The following is a 23,990-nucleotide window of genomic DNA, read 5'->3' on the forward strand; positions in this document are numbered from 1 at the left end:
ATCATCGGATTATGGTCCCTGAGATAATATACAAGCGCGCAAGCACCCGCGCACACAACCCGGCGCCGGGCACTGGTTATATTACCCGACATATATATATTTTATTATAATACGCCGTCGTGAGAAAATTTGTTTACGCATCGCAACAGCTTTTTTAACTACTTGTTTTTGTATGAAAAATAATACTCGAAATCTTACTGCAAGCAGTGATTTACGTCACGCATACTGGAACTTCATAGATCAATATTTTAATATTTCAATATCGTGCTTCTCTGTTCTGTTCAATATATGCTCGATAGGAAGAAAATCATATGCTTTTTCCCCTACTTGCGTACTAATTTTCATCTCGTTACGTACGTACGTTATGGAAAAAAAACAGATGGAATAAAAAAAGTTCGATTTACGATGTATGGTAATAATTTTCACGAGCTCAAGACAGCCTATTTTATAGTTCAATTTATTAATTCAACCAAGTATGAAAACAGTCGTCTCGTTCTCTCTCTCTCTCTCTGACTCGTGTGCTTGAAGCGCAACTCCCGGCTGCTGGATAAAATCGAAAATCAATACAATCGCGCCTTTATATCGCGATAATGCACAGCACGCAAATGTTATATAACGTACACGTCTGCATATATACTTTATTCGTTCGCGTCAATAAATCCATATTACGAGACCAAGAGTAAGTCAAAAAATAGACTACATCGACTTAGTCAATAAAAAGAAAAAATTAATAAATAAAAAATGACCGTCTCGGTCAGTAGTCTACAACACGTTTTCCAGACTCGTCGTACCTATATATAATATATCGTCGCGATAGAACGGCCGAAGCACGTAAACATCCGCTATCAGAGCGCAGGTGCGTTATATATCGACGTATCTGCCGAGCGAGGCAAGAAACTGCTTAGCTCGCAAGAAGAAGAAGAAGAAGAAGAACGAGAATAAAAAAAAAAGGGTCGTTGAGCGTCAGCGCCTAGATATATATCGTTGCAGCAGCGGCAGCAGCAAGGGCGTGCCGAGTGGGCGCGGCGATGCTCGCTCTCCCACCTTCGTCGCGGGGGGGCGGGTTATACCTCGCTCGCTCGGTGCCCCTCCACCACCAGAGCAGTGAGCTCGAGTTACGTGTGTGTATACGCACACGGGCGCAGCAGCCGAGCCCCAGCCGACGGGGATATATATGCCGCAGAAAGAGAGACAGAGACAGAGAGATATAAGCAGCTCGATGCGGTGTAGCGCACATATAGCTCGACTCGCAGCCGCAGAAACGAAGATTTTTCTCTACGTGAGCGACACGCACCGTTGATGTTATTACACGATCCGTCGGCAGGAAGAAATAAGCGCGCGGCCCGGCTAAAGTCTGACTTTCGACAAAGTCTTCCTAAATACCTTTGAAACAAACGAAACAAAATAACATTAATAGCAGCGACTTTATAATCGATTTAGATTTTCACGTACGCGCTTGAGTGTTAAGCTGGAAATTCAGCACAGGCGAACGCAGCTGGACGTTGCGCATGAACGTTCATCATTGATTTTATGTATCGTTCGGGTGTGAATTTACTGAATATTCTGCGCAGATTACCGTGAAATAGCCCAGTGTTCGAATACTTATTCACATTTCCGCTCTGATCTTACAAATGGTTTAGTGCTCCAATATAAAATATAAATTCAAGTTGCAGTTGTGAGATTTTTGTTGGCGTACAGCACCACCTTTGCTTAAGAATAATTTTCAATATAGTTAATATTATTTGTACGATTAAACAAATTTTAACTTGATGAGTATCTATGTAAACTAATGTGATATTCACGCGCAAATGTGCATTTGGCAAACTGTTTGTAAATTTTTTTTATGCCAATTCATTGAGCACCTTAGAATTTTTATGAATTAATGTATAGTTCTCATAATTTTTTAATTTAATGTTGAGCAATTTTTCAATCAAATGTTTGTTCCAGTTTCTTGTATGCAAGGCTCTAAAAATATTGAAATAACATTAATAATTCAGATTGATAATTAAAGTTAAAGTAAAAATCCGCCCTGCACCCTTTTTAAATAAGCATTCTAATTTTATGTCTTATTGAAATTTCATTTTCATGAATAAAGAAAAAGATATATTAAAAAGTAATAAGGATTGCAAGAGAATGAATAACATATGAATTTCTGTTCTTCTAAAAAAATCTAATTTGGAAAAGAATATTCTGCACTGTAAATAAGATGCCGTAACTATACATATTCATCAGTGAATAAATACGAAGGGAAGTTTTATCTTTTAAATTTTTAGGGTTTATAAATCATTCAAACCTTCAGTATGACATTTTTGCTTTATTTTATTGTTCACGCTGCAGCAGGAATATTTTACCCATTTTCCATATTTCATTGATGTACTTACTACAGTACCGAGAGATTTCACACTTGCATAATTTACAACCGTCAAGTTTTTAGTTTCACTGTACAAGCTCCATTTTAATATTTTGGTATTACTGAACGTACACTTTTTCTAATCGCATAGAATAAACCAGATCGAGAGGTGATCGACAATTCAAATTTTATACCAAAATGGTCAGTTGCACACATTTTTATTTGATCACCAATGGAGGAATCAGGCAAGATTCCGAAGTATAAGAGAGTAACTCGTCGCGGTATCATGATACATGTCCATCGATGAACACAGGAGCAGGAGGAGTATAAATTTATATAATATTCCAAGCTCCTGCTGTTGCTGCTGCTGATGCTGTTGCCGCTGCTACTGCGCTATTATGAGTGTCAAGTAGCAATATCTCGGCCAAAGCGCCCCATTGGAATGCTTTGAACTCGGCTTACCGGTGGATGTATCATTGCCCTCGCCTCGGCAGCCTAGGTATTTCCGTGTACTCGGGTTTATATCCTATCGGCTTTGCCTCGACGCATATATATCTGCATGGGAAATTGGCCCCTCCTCTCTCTCTCTCTCTACCTCTGGCTACCTGGGGCTATGTGCATGCACACCGACGCATGCATATAAGCACCTGTGCACGTACTGCGCACACGAGCGCGTCCAAGCGCCTCTTTAAAATGTCATCTATCTTGGTATCTTTTGTCGGCGTGGCGTGTACGCATCGGACCAGAAATACGCGCGAATCAATCAAAGGATTGGAAACGATTTCGCCTCGTTCACTTTTCCACGATTGCGTCTAGTGTAATCTTTTGATGAAATTTTCGTATTTTCGATACTTTTTTGTAGTGGCACTGCAAAAGGATTCTCGAATGGATCGATAACGATTAAATATGAGCAGATAGCGTGCAACTGTTTTCACGTTTTTTTTTTCAAGTTCATTCTATTTCGGTATGATTGATTGCTTGTGGAAAAAAATTATTATAAAAAAACAAAAGCATCTTGCGACTCTTGTCTATACAATTTGGGCAAATATTTTATGCTGAAGTTTAACGAATTTAATTATTTTTATAAAGAAAATACGTTTAAACTGCCAAATATTACATGAAATTCGTTGATTTAACCAATTAAAAGATTACGAATATTGCACTTTGTTTTGTGTGCTTCATTTTCTTCGCAATGAGTTTTCCCCTCCGATGCTGATTAATTTCAGACAGACAATTATTTAAAGATTCGCAATTAAATGACTGCGAAAGAGAAAGAGAGAGAGAGAGAAATAGGGAGGGACGCTAAGGACTTGAAACGCCAAGCCCTTTCATAAATTAAACCAAATCATCAACCAAGTATAAGCCTAACATCAATTTTTACTTGTTGTCTGCCATTAATTCTTCAACAGCGATCAATTCTGAAACGTTATTTGCTTCATTTTAATCTATCACGTGGAACGCTAAAACATCATGGGATTAAATTTGTTCCTTGTGATAATGAAAAATTAATATGAGCTACAAGCAGCTCATAGCGTCAATAAAGAAAATTCATCGCACGAGATGCATCTCTCTATGCATACACGAGAAGATAGAGAATTTTTAAAAGAACATCTTATCTCTTCAAGTCTCCTTTGTGACATCTCATCCTCTCTCTCGGCAAATAATTCATAAGCTCAGCGAGTCAAAGGAGCCTCGGTTGACTCCCGAAAAAATTTTTTACAAGCAGAATTCGGGAAGAGTTGGCAAGAAAAAACACGATATTGACGCGTATGCGTTACGCGCGAGGCTCGCGAGTAGCAACGACCAAACAAACAAAAAAACAACAAAAAAATAAAAGAAAAGAAAATGATAAAAAAAAATATCCGTGAGGCGCCCTTCGCGATGGTGCGTGCGGAGCTCCTCTGCTGCTGCTGCTTTGGCGTTCATGAATGCCAAAATTCGCACGTCGGGGTGTGGTTAGTCGAGCAAACAAACACTACGCGAAAACCCTTTTGGGCGTCCCCGGCCGCTTCGCAAGAGTCGCGCGCGAGCTATCTCATGCATTATGAGAAGCTCTTAATCGAGAGAGAGAGAGAGCGACTCTTGCGAGGCGGCCTCTCTCGCATACTGTACTACTATCCCCTCGAGCTCAAAGGCGAAGATGCCACACAAGGAGGCCTTTGAATGCATTTCAAAGGTTCGTGCTACACACTACTGCCTGTATCTGTGTGTGTGCGCGTGTGTGTGTGCACGAGTCGCGTAGGTAGAGTATAATATTGCGCAGCGCGTAGGAGCTCAGGATGCGTACATAATATGCGGCGCCGCAGAAGCCGTTTTTCGAGAGCGCCTATATACGTAGGCCCTCTACGTAGCCTCCGGATCGCGATGTAGATTTTGGATAAGATTTCCCCGCGTACAACAAGTAGCGTATAGTTGGGTGCAAGTGCAGGGCGCGCGCGAGAAATTCTCTCGTACGTACGTGTGCGTGTATGCGTCGATCGAGTGCTGTTAAAGTCATTAAGCCTCGAAGCGAAAAGTGCGCAATTGAAATTAATAATTCATTGCGAATTGTTTCGCGTTTCGAGGACTCGAGCGTCGTGGTGGACAATGGCGTTTTATGTACGCACGCAATACGAGTACGCGATCTCGAAGAAACGACAGTTTTCCAATCGTTTCTTAAGTTAAGAACTGATGGAAATTTTCCCAAACGTATACGCGACCAACATTTAAGAAAACATTAGCTCTCGAAATTTCATGTACGCACATCCAGCCCACGGAATGAATAACACTATGTACGCATTTTAGGGTTGGCACCGATTTGCACGTGGCATCTTGAAGGAAGGCGTGCGCGCCTTCGAGACGATATAACTCGGCGCGAAACAACCCCTTTTAGCTCCCGATTTCGCTGTATCTGGTATTCATAAGTATATCCTCGAGACGACGACGGCTTCTGCTGCTGTTACTGCCCTTGTAAGACGACGAAGAAGGGTATTGGGCGTGGGTTACGTTCCTTGTCTCAGCCGCCCTCCAAGGAGCGCATGAATTTACAACGATCGCAAGCAGCTATATTATAGGCGTGCGGAGGAGAGCTGAGAAATGGATTGATTCAGTTTGTGCGAGCTGCCAGGCGCTGCGTATACTCCTTTCGCATTTTATTGTCCGATCTCGTGCCCGTGAAAAAAAACTCGCGGTTAATTCGACCCTCTTCTCGTACATTATTTTTTTTCTCTCTCAAACTTATTTCACCGGTGTTAAAGGAGGATGAGAGTAACCACGAACAATATATGTAAGTACTGCAACGCGCTCATGCCTCGCGTGCTCTTCATAATGCATGGATGTAGGAGAGCTCGAAGGGTCGAGGTCGATCATTTTATAATTAACCTATTAAGTGCATTACCGTCGACGATCGCATGAATGGAATCTCTCTTCGCTCGGTAATGCTTCAAGATTCAATTCAATAAAATAAAAATGTGCGTGCTTATACGTGCAGCTTTGCCTAGCACGTAGCTGAACGCGCAACTTCGATTTTTATATTGTACTCGCGCGCCCACGTTTTCGATCTCTCGAAAATACCTAAAAAAAAATAAGAGAAAAAAAACCAGGGGGCATAGCGGCTTAAATATCGGACTCGACGCTCGAAAAAGCTTTCATCGATGTTTCATCATCGTGGACGAGGCGCACGCGTGTATTATAATGCTCATACGCATATATAAATGCACGCAGCAGCCACTCGAGCTATAGGTAGATTATCAAAACAAACGATTACGACGAATCCCGTACAAGGATCGGGAAAAAAGTGAGCAAAACTGACGGCAAAATATCGAACGTAAACACACGCGACGGGGCCCTGCAATATAGTAGCCGCCGCCGCCGCGTAGGTGTTATAATTCCCACGCGGCACTATAATGTAATCACGAGAGAGAAAGAGAGCGAGAGAGAGAGAGAGCTAAATAGTAGGCGTGCGTGTCGTGCACACACATAATACGTAGCCGCGCGTGCACATAATCGCGATGACAAACAACGTGTGTGGAGCGTTGACGCGACGACGAGCTACTACTGCTATATATACGGCGTGCCACTATATTAATATGATGTGCCGAGTTATAATCTAGAAAACATCATACCAGCCGACACCGCCACCACCGCCGCCGCTGCCGCTCTGTATAACGCGTATTGTACGGTACACAGCAGCCTCGGAAAACGAGGGTTTCCGAGGGACGGGGGAGAGAAGAGATAAAGAGTCGAGCTCGTGTGTGTGTGCAGTATCAACGAGTGCCGCCGACGTAGGTATATGCTCGCTGTGCCTCGTGGTGGGCACGTGCTGCCGTTGCTGTTGTTGCTGTTCCTGTCAGCGGCATTATTATATTAATATATTATTGTATACTCACACACACACCGACATCGGCGCGCGTATCACAGAGAACGAGAGCGATATGACGAGCTCAAAACGAGCGAATAGCTCCGAGAATGCATGCGAAATTTATATATTCACTCGCACAACACACACAATACATAGACAGAATGTGTATGTGCGTGCATATAGCAGTGGCAGCTCGAGCCGCTCGACCCTTGCCCCCCTATATAAACGTTTATATATATACGCCAGTTAATAAATATGATAATGTCCCATGGTCAGGAGCTCCGGCGTGTAAGTATATAGGTATATCGTATATGGATTGTTACTCATCGACTTGGTGATATCTGCAATCAAATGATGAAGACTTTACCAAACTATTATATAGCTCTATCTCAACGCTCTTCGAGCACCGTACATGATGAGAAGGTCTATTGTAATAACAATTTCTATGTTTATTGAGAAAAACTGTTGGAAAAATTTGTGGTTTGATGGAATATAGTAATTTAATTTTAGACCTTGCTTCGATATAGAATGAATTTTCTTTTTATTTTTAAATTATTGTTTAGAATATATTAATTACAACCACATACTACAGACAGTAAATTTAATGTAAAGATGTGAATTCCAAAATGAATTTTTAAGGAAACTCGTTTGTCGATGAGCTTGCACATGATGAATGCTCGTTTAAATTAAGCAAATCAGAAAAGATTGGTTGCTTTCTATACTAAAGATAGAAGATATTTTCCGTTAATAGAGAGACAAACGTAACAAGAACTCGGGTACTACGATCTGAGTTAGGCCAACAATTTCATTTTCGATACCTCTGAGAAGTCAGTTGCTCTCGACCAATACATAAGCAAAGTACCGCGACCGACCGCCAGATGGCTTCGAGCTAATTTTCGAGAACCCCCATATAAAGTAACAAAGATCAGGTATATAGCGGTGCATAAAAGCATCATACAAACATGTGATATATGCGGAAAGACATTCACTCGCAAGGCAAGTTCTCAAGCCCACATCATTGTTGATTTGTATTGATTTTATTGGTTTATTGGTCACTCAGTTATAATGATCAATTTGTGCACCGTATCGATGTGGGTTTTGAGACTACTCTTTTGTCTCTTATACCATCTCCGCTTAACGATTTTATATCAATGCGTGCCGAAAAACATTGAGACAAAAGAGTAGTCTCAAAACTCACATCGATACGGTGCACAAATTGATCATTATGCTTGAGTGAACAATAAATCGATAAAATCAATACAAATCGATGTAGGCTTGAGAACTTGCCTTGTGAGTGAATGTCTTTCCGCATATATCACATGCTTGTGTGATACCTATATGGACCGCTTCACTGTGGGTTAAGATATTATCCTTTCGTGAATATATCCTTCTATGTATATAGTGGGATATGATTTCGAGTCTTATACGCACATATTTTGCATGCTCTAAAATTCAAATTTACTACTGATACATACACGAATCAAAAATATCGCACTGCACTCTATCAAAACCCTAGTTGTCACAGCACTAAAATATTTTAATTTTTGCTGAATTATAAACTATCTGCATCAACTGAAATGTGTGTTTGCAGCAACTCAAAATACGTTCAATTTGGATTTCGTTCAAACATGAAATTACATGTATTAGAAAACAGTTTTTATTAAAATGACAAAAAGTAATGAAACAAATGAGTAGAATTATTTGGTTGTATATCAAATTAAAACCGCATCAATTCTGGATGATCAAGTCTTGAGGACAAGTCGGATGTAAAGCCGAGTCGAAGATTCTTGCTTACTTCAAAGAGCTTTTATTCATAAATTTCAAGTGTCCAATGGAAATAAAAGCCACGTTGCATCCGAAATCACCTTAATAGAGCTAACGCAGCCCTTGGACTTTATTCTTAAACGTATATGAAAATGTCGACTTGGCTTCTTTCGCGCGCGGTGCATCGAGTGCTAGCAAATCGAATCTTCGCTTTGATACCAACAAAAGCCGAAGCTCCGAATAAGCAAGCTCGCTCGGCTAGTATACACACGTACAGGGGGTTGTCGTCGTATAAAAGCAGTATACGACGCATACGAGCCAGTGCACGCGTGGAAAATAAGAGGCCAATCAATTTTTCAATTACAGACGCGTATGCACACAGACACACATACAGAGAGGCCGTTTTCTGCTGTATAGCTCATGGTCACCAGCAGAAACGGCAGCAGCGACAGCAACAGAATAAGAAAGAGAATTGCTAACTGACGTATATATATATACAATGCGAAAAGAGGCGCGATTCGTAACGCTCGCAATGGGATACAGCGTACATTACTACATAGATATAGGTGTGCGTGCGCTGTAGCCCCTTTTTATCGGGCGGTGAGCGGCGCATTTAATCGAGGCGGTCGACGACGACGACGACGACACCCCGTACTTGACACATACGCGCCTGCCCGGACGACCGGCGGTGGCTTCGTTCGTCCTGTGTGTATGTATGTATATATACGGCTAGGGGGTGCCTGTCGTTGACAGGACTGCCACCGCTGCTATATATACTGCAAAGTACGCCACAACGACGACACTAAAATCTGCACGCACGTACACCTTTTATGTGTTAAATTTCTCTCTATATCTCTCTCTCTCTCTCGCTCGCTGTATATAGTTGCCTCCAGCGCGTATCTAGTGGTCACCGCGCTTCTGGCTGGAACGTATACATATACAGTGTATGTATGTACTTAAGGGAGTGTGTGTGTATGTGAACTTTCCCGGGCTTTTTGCGCGCCGCAAAATCGATAGATTGTATATATTTAGCGTCGATGATTCAAAGAACAACTGTAACGAATCGTTCGCAAGCTCGCTCGAATTAATTATTATTATTTCTCTCCGGGAACTATACGTTCGGACCGAAAACAATGCCTAGAAAGCCGATAATGAAACGCCGTACAAATTCGGACAAAGGAAAAATGATTAGCCGAGCTATGGAGCGAGGCAAGCGTAATCTCATCAGATCCCGAAGGTACGCTGCGAATCACGACAAACGTCGAAGCATCTCTCCTGCCCCCCAAGTCCAGCCGACTTATGCGTAAGGTATATTCGTGATTGCAGACTGAAAATGTACACAACACGTGCGTGGATACAGCCGCGCGCCGCACTCGAGCTTTTTCTGGGCATGTATAACGTGCGTACGTCGTAGGATCCTCGTGCATGCGCACGAGCGTGTGATATTATATTATAAGGCAAGGAGAGAGAGAGATGAAGCGTAGGAAGGCAATTAAAAGGTCGCCCGGTCGGCTCAAATCGCCGGAATAATCCTTCCAAACATTCGACGTTATTAACGAGCCAAAGCGCCTGTGTATATAACGTACGCGCGCCGACAAGAACTCGCAAGGCAAAGAGCTAATATCGCTCGTATTTAGGATCGAGAGAAAGATAGAGAGAGCTAGAGAGAGAGAGGAAGGGAAGGAGGGGGGACACGTCTGCACACGCCCGGGCATATCAGCTTACCTTAATAAGGTGGCTCTCGCTCGGGGCGTTACCATGAGACGGCGCCTGCTTGACTGCCTGACTGCTGCTGCATGCGCCCGTTCCGAGGGCCCGAGCCCACGATGCGTATTGCGCGCATCGGCCGATTGTACTTAATGAAACATTCTCGAGAGATTAGAACTCGTTGGTTAAAGGATGAATAAAAAAAAAAAAAAAGATAAAGAAGAAAGCGATGGTTTTTTCTCTCTGTGCACTGCAAGCACACCTGTATGTACAGGCAGGCCCCTCGACGATTTCATTGCAGTAGCGCGGCGCGAGCGACTCTTGACTCATCGCGCGCGCAAGCTTATCATTTCGAGGACGAGCTGATATACGAGAAGCACGTATTTTCACGCGTCAAAGGGATTTGCTATTAAAAAAAAAAAAAAAAAAAGCAAAAAGCTTTAGCTCCCTATATAAAACACAAAAGAATCAGTGCGCTTTTTCCGCTCTCGAGCGTCCGAATTATTCTCTCGTCGTTTTAGTCACGGGATGATGCTTCGCTATATTATCATCGTGTTAAGAATAATGTTTATGCAGGTTTTCGAGGATAATTACAATACAAAGGCACTTTTATTCGCATTATAATGTTATTGTTTTATTAATATCTCTGTTTTTTTTTCTTGTGTATTTCTTATCGTCGATTATTTACAAAAGTTTGTTAATAATCTCTAATAATTGTCGCATTATTAAATGTCTCGTACCTCGTCTTACTGTTCTTCTGTTTTCCTTATTATGTATAATGACGAGATCGTGCGCGTCGTGACGACGACGCGCACGATATCTCGACTCCTACGATCATGCGTTGGCTATTTGCTACCTTTTTCATGTCTTTTTTGTGTTTTTTTTCATATATATATTTATAACCTTTCACAATATGCTTTTTTATTTTGCTTCCACGGAGTTGTATTAAATCTGCCTCTTATAAAAAGAGCTGCAAAAAACAGGACGTCTCTTGCGGATCGTTATATAAACATCGTCGTCTAACAGCTATACGCAATAAAATCACATAGACACGCTCGGCATTCGTTCAGCACACTCATACTCGTGTTTACACGCTCACTTTCTTGTTTTTACTTTTTTTTTATTTATTTATTTATAACTATTACGGGGATTTACAATATATTTTTACCTTTTTTGCCCATTTTTCATCAATCGGTCTCGAGTTTTTTCGCTTAATAGTATGTACATCCCTCTCTCGGTTATTCTCTCATTCGCACACACACATTATAACGCATATTATGTACTTTCGACGATTCAGTTTTCCACTCTCACCCTCACACGCGAGACGCTTGATTCGCTCTTTATATTTTAACTATTTATATTGTTTTTAAATGAGCCAATCTCCAGAATGTGGTTGCTCTAAAAATTTTTGAATTTAAAATTTGAAAATGAATAATATTCAGCTAAAACAAAAATTTTACATTTTTCAAATGCACGAAGGATGAATTTCAAGGAAAGCCTTGTGAGTATGATAATTCTGATTTACCCGGCATGCGAGCATGTCGGCAAGGTATTTCAAGGCGACGACGTTCTGGAGATTTGCCCACGCACGAAAGGTATGTAGTCGCTCGCGCTCTGACAAATATTTTTTCTTCTTCCTCCGAATGGACGAGAAAAGTCGGCCTCGCATAAGCGGGTGAATATTTTTTTAACAAATTTTTTCGTCGGTATGTAACTCTCCGATGAACACGCGCGTATAATGTGCAGAGCCAGAGAGATGGCAAAAATATCACTTGGCACGACTTCCTCTTCGCCTATGTCGCGCGCAGAATTACAATATTTCGAGTATTACGTAATAGTGGTAGCAAAAACGAAACAATTCAATATTCGATCACGCACTCTCATTCTCTCATTTTTCTATTTATAATATATTATTTATATTATACGCGGAATAAAGAATTGAACAAACACACACCACGTGTGCAATAACTAATCACACGCCGAAGAGAAGGATTCAGTGATAGTTGAAATATAAGAATTACAAAAGTCGATGACCGGTGAAGATGCTTTTGACGCATCGAAAAATTTTATTTTTTACCGTCACATCAAATGGGTGTGAAAAATAAACCTTTTATTCCAATCATTACTCAATCCCTACTTCAGCATCATGGTAATAATAATAATGATGATAATAATAGTAATAAGGTATACTTTACAGCACAGAACGTTCGCGCACGATCCAGAAATAGGACGGCACAAAAATTACTGGACACAATCTACAATATATAATATATGTGTGTATTTAAAATATTTAAAATATGTACACGTACAATAGCAGTAACCGCAGGGACGTAAAAATTGATTGACGTTTTCTGTTCTTTAACCTTTTTTTTTTCTTTTCTTTTTCGGAACGTCGAGTTGAAAAAGTTGATCACGTACACGTCGGTGTCGCGCAAACGTGGTTCTACCAAATTCTATTTAATATATAAATTATCCCGCAGACGCGCGACGGAAGCGACGCATCTCATATAGTCTCTCAATTGTTACACAAAAGTCTACGCTCGAAAATGCAGGCCTCGCATCGCACTGGTACCGATCGATAACGCAAAATCACTTGCTCGAATCCGTCGCTCAGCTCTCACTCTGTGCACCATGCATCCACGCTACTCAAAGTCGTCGCCGTCATCGAAATCCTTTTTCTCGTCGCTCGAGGACAACGACGACGACGACGACGTCGAGGACCAATCCCGCGGCTTTCCGCGATCCTCGAGCTTCACGGGCCTCCTCGAGCAGCCAAGCATGAGCACGGGACGACGATAACGAGCTCAAGGACTCTCGTCCGGTATGGAGTACCAGGGATCGGCCGCGGCGAGGGCCCAGGCGGCGCTGGCCGGCGCGTTGGCGTAGGCCGCGGCTGCTGCTGCTGCGGCGGCTCCGGCAGCGGCCGCGGACGGCGCGCACTACCAGGCCCGGCCCTGTATCGGCAGGTAGCCGCCGCACTGCTGCTGCTGCTGTTGCTGCTGCTGCTGCATCGCCGCCTGCTGATTGACGGCCGCGGCGACCCTCTGGTACGAGCAGTGCTGCAGGCTCTGCGAGCCCGACATCACGTGGCTCATGCTGTGGTGGCTGGGCATGCCCGAGCCGGCGCCGTGGTGGCCGCCGCCGCCGCCGCCCCCGTGTTGAGCCGCGCCGCCGGCGTTGCCGCCGCCCATGTGGGGCGCCGGACTGGCCAGGGCCGCCGAGGGTCCGCCGCGACCTGCCTCCTGACCGCCGCCGCTGCCGCACGGCTTGCCGTCCTTCACCAGCACGGGCACGGCCACTCGTCGGGGCGAACTCGCGCTCTGAAATCACAACAACAAAATCATCTTTATATAGCATTTATATTTTTGAACAATAATTTTATGACTGATATGAAAAAAAATCAATGCACGAACGGGGAGATTTTAGTTCTCGACTCGACCCACGCGTCTTCGACCGCAAATTTTTTTGCGCCAACGATGCGCATCGCTATACATATCTGCGCGCTAGCCGCTGCTGCGTCACGCATTTAATATTGTGTGTTAAAAAAAGAGAGACGAGACATTCCTGCAGTATCGATTCAGCGCTTATATAGCGTACGAACCTACGTACATGTGCGCACGCACACATGCAAATACACTGCAGCGTGCATATTACGTATATAAACTGCGCGCGGCCATGAGTAAACAGAGGCTAGGCGGCTTGCGATACATATAATGTGCATGCGTTGCAGCAGTAGCGGCAGCTTGACTGCAAGTACTCATATATAAACACGCAGATGTATAAATACGGGAATAATTCCGCTCGTAGCTCGCGCAAAAGCGGCAATCGCAAAGCAAAAGCTCGCGTTAGCTCGTTATTATGTACGAACTTCGCTACCTGGTGCCTATTGCGACGTTATGTACACGAATAAATATAGCAAAAAGTTACCGTACAATAATTTTAGAGATTCTTGATTCGAGCATGCATTGACGCGTCTTGGGTAAAAGAGGACTGTCCATAAACTGAACAAAATAGATTTAATTCTATACTTTAATTCAAATATTTTGAATAAAAATTAATGTTTCTGCACTGATTTAGGTTTTTCTCATAATTTTACATAATAGTTACGAGAATTAAATCATTTTTAAATCCAACCTTCATCACCAGATGGCGAATACCTTTATGTGTAAATCTACAAGTGGCAAATTCCAAATAATTTTCTACATATAAGACAGATGCCTGCAGTCTTCTTCGAAATTAAATGTTTCGTTATAATATAATATATGCTTGTACCGATAGAAACGACAGGTAGGATAGGCACACAATTACGCTCGCCTCGTGCCCACTATATGTGTACTTTCATGCACACACAGAGTAGGAGCAGCAGCGGCAGCTCGTTGCGAGCGAGCGAGCCGGAAGATCTCTCTGCGCGTAATACTCGAGTGCATATAAATATACGAAAGTGGCCACGTCACTGGCAAACGACTCGAAATGTCAAGTGTAATACTCGTTAGGAGCTGCCGCCATGCAGCTACTGCCGGACGATAGTTACGCGATTACATTTTTGCGCTCCGAAAACAAACGATCGATTGCGCGAAGGAAAAATTTGGTAAAAAATACATCTCAGCGCTCGACCAATGTATATATGGCTGGTCCGAAAGAGACAGAGAGAGAGAGAGAAAGATGTAGTATGGTTACGAAGAGAAACTTATACATCGGATGCAGCGAGCCCGAGATAAAAAGCAAACTTTCCGAGAGTACAAAAAAGGAAAAGAGCATTCGGGGGATGTGTGTATAGGTATGCAGCGGCGAAAGACTCCTGCACCGCGTATATTATTGTACACATCGTAAGCCGACGGTACAAACACACACACGCGCACACACGTAAAATATATATATATGCTCGCGTCTACTTGTAGCGTGTACGTATATATTTGCGTGCGTCAGTGTGTATATATAAGCAATACTTTTTCTGGGCTTAGGTATGCCAAACAGAAGCTGAAAGAGAGAGAGAGAGGACGACGAGTGCAAAGCGCGTAAGCGCAGAATACCTATATGTATACTACCTGACGACCACTCAGCTGTATCAACATCGAATACACGACGTGAGCTGTCTCTCTCTTTTCTTTTTCTGCCTCTCTCTCTCTTTCTCTCTGTATCTTTTGGGCAACGAGCCGATGCTGCTCGCGCAGAAGAGAAGCTTTGCTTACGGAGCACGCGAGACAAAAATATCTATAAACTGTGGCTACCTGCCCGGCAGTAGTTGTTTGTCACATTAAATCTTGAAATTGATCGAACAAATTTGCTTCAAATTATCGCGTAGTGCACGAGTTACGCACGCGCAACGTAACATCGTTGCATCGCGTGAAAAAAAAAATAATCAATTCAAACTGCGCCTCGTGTGTGTACGAGAGAGCGTAGATGCATTTGTGTGCACCAAGAGAGGACGCACGGCTTATGCGCGGATCGGCGTCGAAATTCGCAGTAGCCAAGTGCACTTTATCAGAGCCGCCGTAGCCGCTGCTGCTATTGTTAGTTGTTACACTAGCATACAATAATATATATTGTAACTGTATATAGGCGCTGATTTATCTGTCATGTTTGGTCACGCGTTTGCGTGTGCGGTGCAAGTACAATTTTATCGCGTAAGCGAGGTGTGTATACGTAGCGTAATTTTGCGGCCACTTTATAGTATAATAATGCGCATATTATAATGCACACGTAATCAATATTTTACGCGTTGAAAATTGAAGCTGGGATGCAGCGCCGTGAACGCATTAAATTCAAGTACATGGCTCAAGTCGAGAAATATTATACTCGAATTTTACGTTTTACGCTTTAATTCTGATCTCTTTATATGCGAAGACTCGCTAGCTCGCACTCCGAGCTTCGAGTTTTTTTTTTATATTCATTCGTACGTAATTTTGATGCATGGGTAGATTTTTAGATTTAATTTATATTAAATTAAAAAACTGTTAGGTAGGCAAGTGAAAACATAGCGAGAGGAAAATTATATATAAGATGTGTGTGCGTGCACGTAGAAACGTACTGTACAATGTACTACATTGATCGCTGAGGCTGACTGTAGCCAAAGATGGCGACGTTGCCGAGCGGCGGTAGCAGCAGCAGCAGCAGCACAGCAGCCCTCTTGAGAGGCCGTTTCCGCGCTCGCTCAGCTCTCCCTTTCTTTCTCTCTCTCTCTCTCTTTCTCTCTTCCTTCGTGCACGAAACGCCGGCCTAGAGGTACTTGAGGGAAAGATTTTTTGCCTGATACTGCGTACTGCTGCTGCTGCTGCTGTAGCTGCGACGTCGACGACGACGACAACGAGGGGGCAAAATAAAATAAAACGAAAGAGAAATGCGTACTGCGTGCGCAGGTATATATTATATATAGTGTACCAGTACAGCGGCAAATTGCGCACACGTATACACAGTCACGCAGCAGTCGCTGCTCAGACGCGCACCGATTTTTATTTTATTTCCACGGATGCTGCGCGAATAATACGATGTGTGCTTATACCAATATAGTACCTGCGTAGATACGAGCACGTGATATAGTCAAAATATTACTCCGTCACTCGCGTGCGTTAGCATAGCAAATATTTTACTCGACGTATTATTATTTAAAAGCAGCTCGAGATTTGTCGTTTACTCTCTGTAATATTATGAACTCGCGCACGCGCTTGCAAGCGAGCTTTATACGCGTCCGAGTCCTGTCATTAGAGCGAAAAGTAAGGCAGTAAATTTAAAAAAAGCGGAGAGAAAATACTGCAGAAAATTCGTCGCGATCGGGCCCCCTCTGGAACGACCGGATAGAATTGCTGTATTAATTTCGACGTATGGTACGTAAAGAATGCGATTGTGCTGACGTTAACGCACAGTAGCAGAAGTAGTAGGCAGAAGCCACGGAAATAAGCCGAAAGTTGCGAAAACACTCGGGCTCGGGTCAGCAGTTTTCTCTACGTATGTACGTGCGTCTGTGTGTGTGCTATGTACACACGTAATGGCTCGCACTCACATGCACGTACACACCGTTAAACGGAATATTGAAAGCTCGTGACGGTGCCGGTGCACGCGCGCCTATACATAGGTATATATTATAAGTAGTCGGATGTGCTGCTGTGCAGCAGCTCGGGCCAGCGCAGGGATTGCACACGTTTGCAGAAAAACAGCGGAGAGAAAGAGAGGAAGATGAAGAAGCGAAAGAAAATACGTTTGTCTGTATGTGTCTGTGCTGTGCTGTGTGTCTGGAGCGAGCGAAAAGGTAGTTTCGCGGTTTCTTTGACGTTCGTTTGAACGAGTAAGAGATAGAGAGAGAAAAAGAGGGAGGCTGATTTTGCTGAGCTGCTATGTGTGTACGCGAGCTCGCTGCAGTAGCAACTCGTGCAGCAGCGCTGCACCGGCGAATCCCGACCTACGTGACGTATGTACTGCCTCGAATTCGCGTCACGTACAGACGTCATTTCGATTGCTTCTCGACGAGTTGCGCGAGCGCGAATATATATACGTTATAATATTACCTATCCCACGCCCTCTTCTGCTCTCGTTTACCCTTTCGCTCGCGCACGTGTACGTAAATACCATTATTATTCCTCGCTTTTTTCTCCGCGACCTCGACTCCAATTTACGATCCCGAGACGGTATGCCTGTAGGTAGCAAAGGTTAATTAACAACGCGGATTATTTTGCGTGCGACTCGAAATGCGCGGCCAACTGCAACGAGCCTTATACCTTGACAATTTATTCCCGATGCTTCGATAGTTTGATACGTGTGTTTTTTTTTGTCGATAACGAAGCATCAATTCGCTTCCATTAAACTCGGATCGATACGAGTTGGGCAAAAACATATACAATGAAAATTCAAACTTGTGTCACACGAGCTCACAAAAATATTAAAAAAAAAAAAAAAATCGAACAGAAACAGAAAAAATTCAACGAGATACTTGTGTCTACCGTGCGTCGAAGTTTTGAGGATCGTCGATGGGCATTTGTAGAGTGCAGCTATATAACATATACGGGCGCTTGCAATTACGCTTGCGTGGCTTCGTTTCGCCGAATGGCAATGACGATCGACCGAATACAGATAGAGAACCGTACATATATATCGTAGAAAGAACGAGAGAGTGAGAGAGGCGGAGGGAGGGAGTGGAGGGGCGAGGGAGAGCAGAGTGCACGGCAAATAGAGACGCAGTCGGAATTGAAATCGGCTAAACCACCGAGCATTAGCCTAACACCAATATCACTCTGACTTTGGGCAATCCCACTGCGCATAGTCCGTCGAAAACCGCACGAGATTGGCTTTGGGGACGAACACATTGTAATTACTGCATCACTATACGATACAGCAACCTTCTCGTACATTCTCATATGCGAGACGATTGCGAGATACGCGACACGCGCTTTCACTTTGAGCAAATTCATAAATGTGATAATAATAGCCACGAGAAGAGAGAGATACAAATATTAGCCCGTATCGGAAGTAATAAGAAAACTTTGGTCGCGTGTGTTTATATCCGCAGTGAGCGAGCGATCGAGGCAAAAAGTCCTCATCAATTCATTGCTTCCTCTCTGCAGCACAATAACTTTATTTGATCGCTCTATTTTTTTCTCTCTCTCTATCTCTTTATCTTTCGCTTTCTCTCTCTCTCTCTCTCTCTCTGTATTTTGCACCCATCTCGCACCCTCGAAATTTTCAACACATCTACGAATCTCGCGCGCGCTCACGTCTGTGCAGGGGTAAAAGTTTGCGTTTGCTCCACGTTATAACCGTATAATATAGTAAAGGGCGAGAGTTTGACTGGCTGCGAGGTGGGAGCAATAGCAGCAGCAGCAACATCACGCAAAAGTAAACTAACGAGTGAATTATGGGGTGCCTGCTTTGTATACACACACACGCTTACACACACACACACACATAGAGTGGCGCAACAAGGGGAAACAGCAACAGCAAGGAAGGCAACGTTTGATTCAAATCGAGAGGCGATCGGCGACGACTCAACTTCTCTCTCTCAGTGCATAAGCCCGCTCTTCTGTATATATACACTCGCGCAAAAGAGAGATCAACCGGAGAGATTATTTTCAGCTCCATTTAATTCCCGTTTAGCGAGCTCGATGTTTGGCCGCACGACACAATCGGTCGGTGCGTGCACCTCGATTATACGTACATTATTACGTGCACGGTAATAACATCGAGTCGAGCTATACACTATACTCATCTCCATTATACATTATGCCGAAAAACGGAACGATGACTGCAGAGGGAAAGATCGTCGAAGATGATACATCTTTAGGCATGCGCATTATATACTAGCACGCGACAGTACCATAGCTTTTCAATGATTTTCTTTTTTTCTTTTGCTATACTCGTGCATTGTCAAGGGCGGCGGCGGCTACGACGACGACGGCAGCAGCCGTGTCGATGCTTATCTTCGCGCGTTTAGTGTACGCATCGAGCCGCAGCTCGTACTCCAATAGGACGAGCATTGTCGTCGATCATGCGCGCGAACGGGCACGTTCTGGAATTTTTTTATAATGGACCGACTCCCGGACATGTCCTGCGCGCACGCATTATACGCATTCACGGTGCAATTATGTCGACCCGGGTGTACGGCAATATTTCCTCGATACAATTTAGTCAGCGATACGTGTGCGGCAAATTTGATAATTACGACGGTACGGAAGGATGATGCGAAGGAAAAATGGTAATGTAAAAATATTAAGATAAAAGAAGACACTCACTGCAACGCGCGTCGATCATTACACATGGGAATGGATTATTACCTTTTGTGCTCTTGAGATTTTGCTCGGGGGTGCGCTCGACTGGAGATATATTAGTATATGACTGCGTGTGTAAAGGGCTATGCTCGTCTCTATTATACGTGTGCTTATATAGTAAATATTCTATATATAGACGGGAGCGCGTGTCTTTATGCAACTTGTATTCCTCGACGTTAGGTATATATGCTCTAGTCCTCGTAGCGTCATATGTAGCGCTGTGGCCTCGTCCCGGGTCAACACATTATCGCGACGATCGGCAACGTCGGTTTTTTTATGCGGCATTTGCACTTTTTTTGCCCGTTTCGTGCCCCGCTGCTGCTACTGTTGCTGCTCTCGTTCGTCTCTCCCTACGTGTATATGTAAAGTTTATATATTACGTATACATGCCCGAGAAGCAACGTGTACCTGTGTATAGTCAAGATTATGAGACATGACACGTCTCTCTCTCTCTTTTCCGCGAGCGAGAGACGGCAAAAATGTCTCGTTCTCTATATGTACCTTACTGCTGTGCATGTGCATGCGCACGTACTCGAATAATAAATCCATAAATTCAGCGCGGGAATCGAATTCGGTAACGAATTGTTTATAGGCCATTAATGTATAGATGTGTTAAATTAGCGCTCACCTGATTTTGTGCGTTTTGCTCTGCCATTGCTTTTTCCTTGGCTTGCCTTTTACATTTGTACCGGTGATTTTGGAACCAAATTTTCACCTGCAACAAACCATCAAACATCATCATCCATTAATATAAAATACATTTACTCGATACGTATAGTTTTATAAATTTATTTTGACCTTTCCACTTGCAGATTTCTAGATAAAGGTATTCGCCATCTAGCGGTGTAGGATTAAAATAGTTTTATTGTTATGAAAGTGGTTGAATACTGGGTGTAAATTTTTTGAAGTTAAATCGTCTTGTAATTTAATAATAATATTGAGACATTTTAAATGTTTATTTTTTGAGCATCAAGCCTTTATTAATGATGAAAATTCCTACTAGGGACGAATGGTAGGGTTAATTTGAGAGAATACATCGTGCACACTCGTCGAGTTTCTCTCAGTGACGATCTGTTTCTGATTTCTCTCTCTCTCTCTCTCTCTCTCTCTCTCTCTCTCTTTCCTCTCTCAAGCTCTCTCCAAACAGTAGCAAAGTTATCAGAGAAAACATTGGCACACAAACGCGCCTTATATACATGGGTCAAAATAATACTTTTTTACAAAACCGTGCGCACGTATGTCACCGATCTTGACGTGCTTTTGGTATGTTATAGTACATGGTAAAAAGGTCCCAAAAACAAAATTTTAGACCCCCTCCCCCCTCCTACCCCCCACTTCCGGTATAAACGTCCATTTTCGATCTATATTTTTTCTGAGGACATGAAGCAAGTAAAAAATCTGAAAAAATTCATAAAAATACTTTTCCACAATCCAAACAACCTTGAATTTTTTCAGATTTTTTGAGTGCTTCAGGCCTTCAGATAAAATCATTGAAAATTTCAAAAATCGAGATACGGCGGTATGAGCCGATGTAGTACTCGGAAATTTTTTCAGTTATTTTTCGCATTAAAAAACATAACCTCAATTTTTTTCAGATTTTTTCAGATTACCTAACGCACCTTTTGAAGCCAAAAACCGATTTTTTTGACGAAAATAATTTTTTTAGGACAGTACGGAGCCTCGAAAAATCTGAAAAAAATTTTTTCTTGTTTTTTTCATCAAAATACGTAATCTCAAATTTTTTCAGATTTTTTAATTGAAGGCGATAGCTTCTAGGGCCGAAAAATGCTATTTTTAACAAAAAATGGTTCCTAGAACCCGATGGTTCCGGTGAAAAAATTTGAAAATATTTTTTTTGAATTCCTTGTCAAATTTTAATAAATTTTGACCGTTTCAAAAGTTCGATTGAAGCTTCCTAGCTCATTTTAGAGCAGGACAAAGATTAGTGCAAAATATCTGAAGACGTTTCTGAAGACATTAAGGAATGATAAAACTCGTTTGATGCTCTAAAATGAGCTAGGAAGCTTCAATCGAACTTTTGAAACGGTCAAAATTTATTAAAATTTGACAAGGAATTCAAAAAAAATATTTTCAAATTTTTTCACCGGAACCATCGGGTTCTAGGAACCATTTTTTGTTAAAAATAGCATTTTTCGGCCCTAGAAGCTATCGCCTTCAATTAAAAAATCTGAAAAAATTTGAGATTACGTATTTTGATGAAAAAAACAAGAAAAAATTTTTTTCAGATTTTTCGAGGCTCCGTACTGTCCTAAAAAAATTAGTTTCGTCAAAAAAATCGGTTTTTGGCTTCAAAAGGTGCGTTAGGTCATCTGAAAAAATTTGAAAAAAATTGAGGTTATGTTTTTTAATGCGAAAAATAACTGAAAAAATTTCCGAGTACTACATCGGCTCATACCGCCGTATCTCGATTTTTGAAATTTTCAATAATTTTTTCTGATGGCCTGAAGCTCTCAAAAAATCTGAAAAAATTCAAGGTTGTTTGGATTGTTGAAAAGTATTTTTATGAATTTTTTCAGATTTTTTAATTACTTCATGTCCTCAGAAAAAATATAGATCGAAAATGGACGTTTATACCGGAAGTGGGGGGTAGGAGGGGGGAGGGGGTCTAAAATTTTGTTTTTGGGACCTTTTTACCATGTACTATAACATACCAAAAGCGCGTCAAGATCGGTGACATACGTGCGCACGGTTTTGTAAAAAAGTATTATTTTGACCCACTTATAAAAACTCGTGTTTTTTTTGACAAATTTGTAGTTTTCGCGAGACAACCTCCTTTTTTCCAGCTCCCTTATCTACTGGCCCTTTTAGCAATGTCGAGAGTTTATAATTGCGTGCCAAAAGCGTTTTAACGGCAATTGAACGGACTCGATGCGCTGGATAAACAATCAGGGAGCCGCACAGCCACCGCCGAATCATACGCGTGCTGTAATGCGAGTAGGACGCTGCAACGATGGGTTATTATGTACATCTGCTTATGACAGGACGTTTATATGTATACGTGTGTCTGTGTGCTCGTGTGTGGATCCTGCCACGCGCGACGAGCAAAGCCGCGTTATAATCTTTCCTATATAATGCGGCGGCCGTCGTGCGCGTACCGCATATATAGACACGGATTACTTCCACTTCACGCGCGCGCGCCATCGCTCAGCGGATTTGCCCATGGGCGTAAAGCCTACAAAAGGAAATTTCGATGCGCTTCACGCCCCGCGCCTATTATCGATATGCGCGCTTGTGTGTGTGTATGAATGTGCCGCACGACTCGGGTACTTTAGGCACTGTATAGAGACCTACTTAATCCGAGATCTCAAGAGAGAGAAAGCTAGAGTGAGAGGGAGATATGAAGGATTTAACGCGTGAAAAAATTGAAAAAACTCTTGCTGGCACATCCTTTGAAGGAGTTAATCAGTTTACACGCCACTCGAGAAATTTTTAATATAGTACGCCGCGTGTCTGTGTATAACGATATCACACAACAATGGTACGTGTAATATCCGCGCATGCACATGAAGCATTGATCCAAATTTTCAATTTTAAATTCCTTGACGTCATCCTTTTACGCGACACGATTTTGAAGAAAAAAAAATATTGGAGTGAAAAATTAGACGGTTAAAATCCGTTAAGCGACATTAGCAACAGCAGCAGGTCGGTATTATGTACTTATAACACAATCAAATCACTGTAGCTGCTAAGATCCTTATTCAATTCGTGCAGCAAGGAGCACTACAGAAGTGTCCTTTGCTTGCTGCAGAGACACTCAGCCACCAGAAGCTTTTAATTTTTCACGTACATGAGAACTGCTCGGTCGGAGCAAATGTGGTCGCGCATACACTACACTGCCATTTACGGAGGAAGATTATCAAAAATTACGATCAACAGCTCGCGAGCAAAGGAGTGTACAACGCGTAAAGAGTAAGTGCGTGTCGCTATTATATGAGAGTTGAAACGTGTGGCAAGGATCTCCAAGTTTTTTTTATTATCTTTTTTCGACGAATCGCGAGTGTAAAAAATTTGTACAGTCCTCTGAGCTGCCCTCCTCTAATTTGCGACTGCTCAGAAG

At 42.6% G+C, this 23,990-nt stretch overlaps 1 protein-coding gene across 1 annotated transcript in view; it reads right to left on the reverse strand.

Annotated features, from left to right (window-relative positions):
- Nucleotides 1-13,099: 13,099 nt before the first annotated feature.
- The window catches only part of LOC106651880 (homeobox protein Nkx-2.4-like), a 28,373-nt gene continuing 17,482 nt past the window's right edge, over nucleotides 13,100-23,990 (reverse strand). Inside the window, exons 3-4 of the mRNA XM_014370572.2 lie at nucleotides 20,541-20,627; nucleotides 13,100-13,480 (exon numbers count right to left, since the gene is read on the reverse strand). Coding sequence (XP_014226058.1) covers nucleotides 13,100-13,480; nucleotides 20,541-20,627 — 468 coding nt within the window. The remainder of the gene's footprint in view (nucleotides 13,481-20,540; nucleotides 20,628-23,990) is intronic.

Source organism: Trichogramma pretiosum, unplaced genomic scaffold (genome assembly GCF_000599845.2).
Source record: "Trichogramma pretiosum strain Unisexual culture from Peru unplaced genomic scaffold, Tpre_2.0 scaffold42, whole genome shotgun sequence".
Taxonomy (NCBI): domain Eukaryota; kingdom Metazoa; phylum Arthropoda; class Insecta; order Hymenoptera; family Trichogrammatidae; genus Trichogramma; species Trichogramma pretiosum.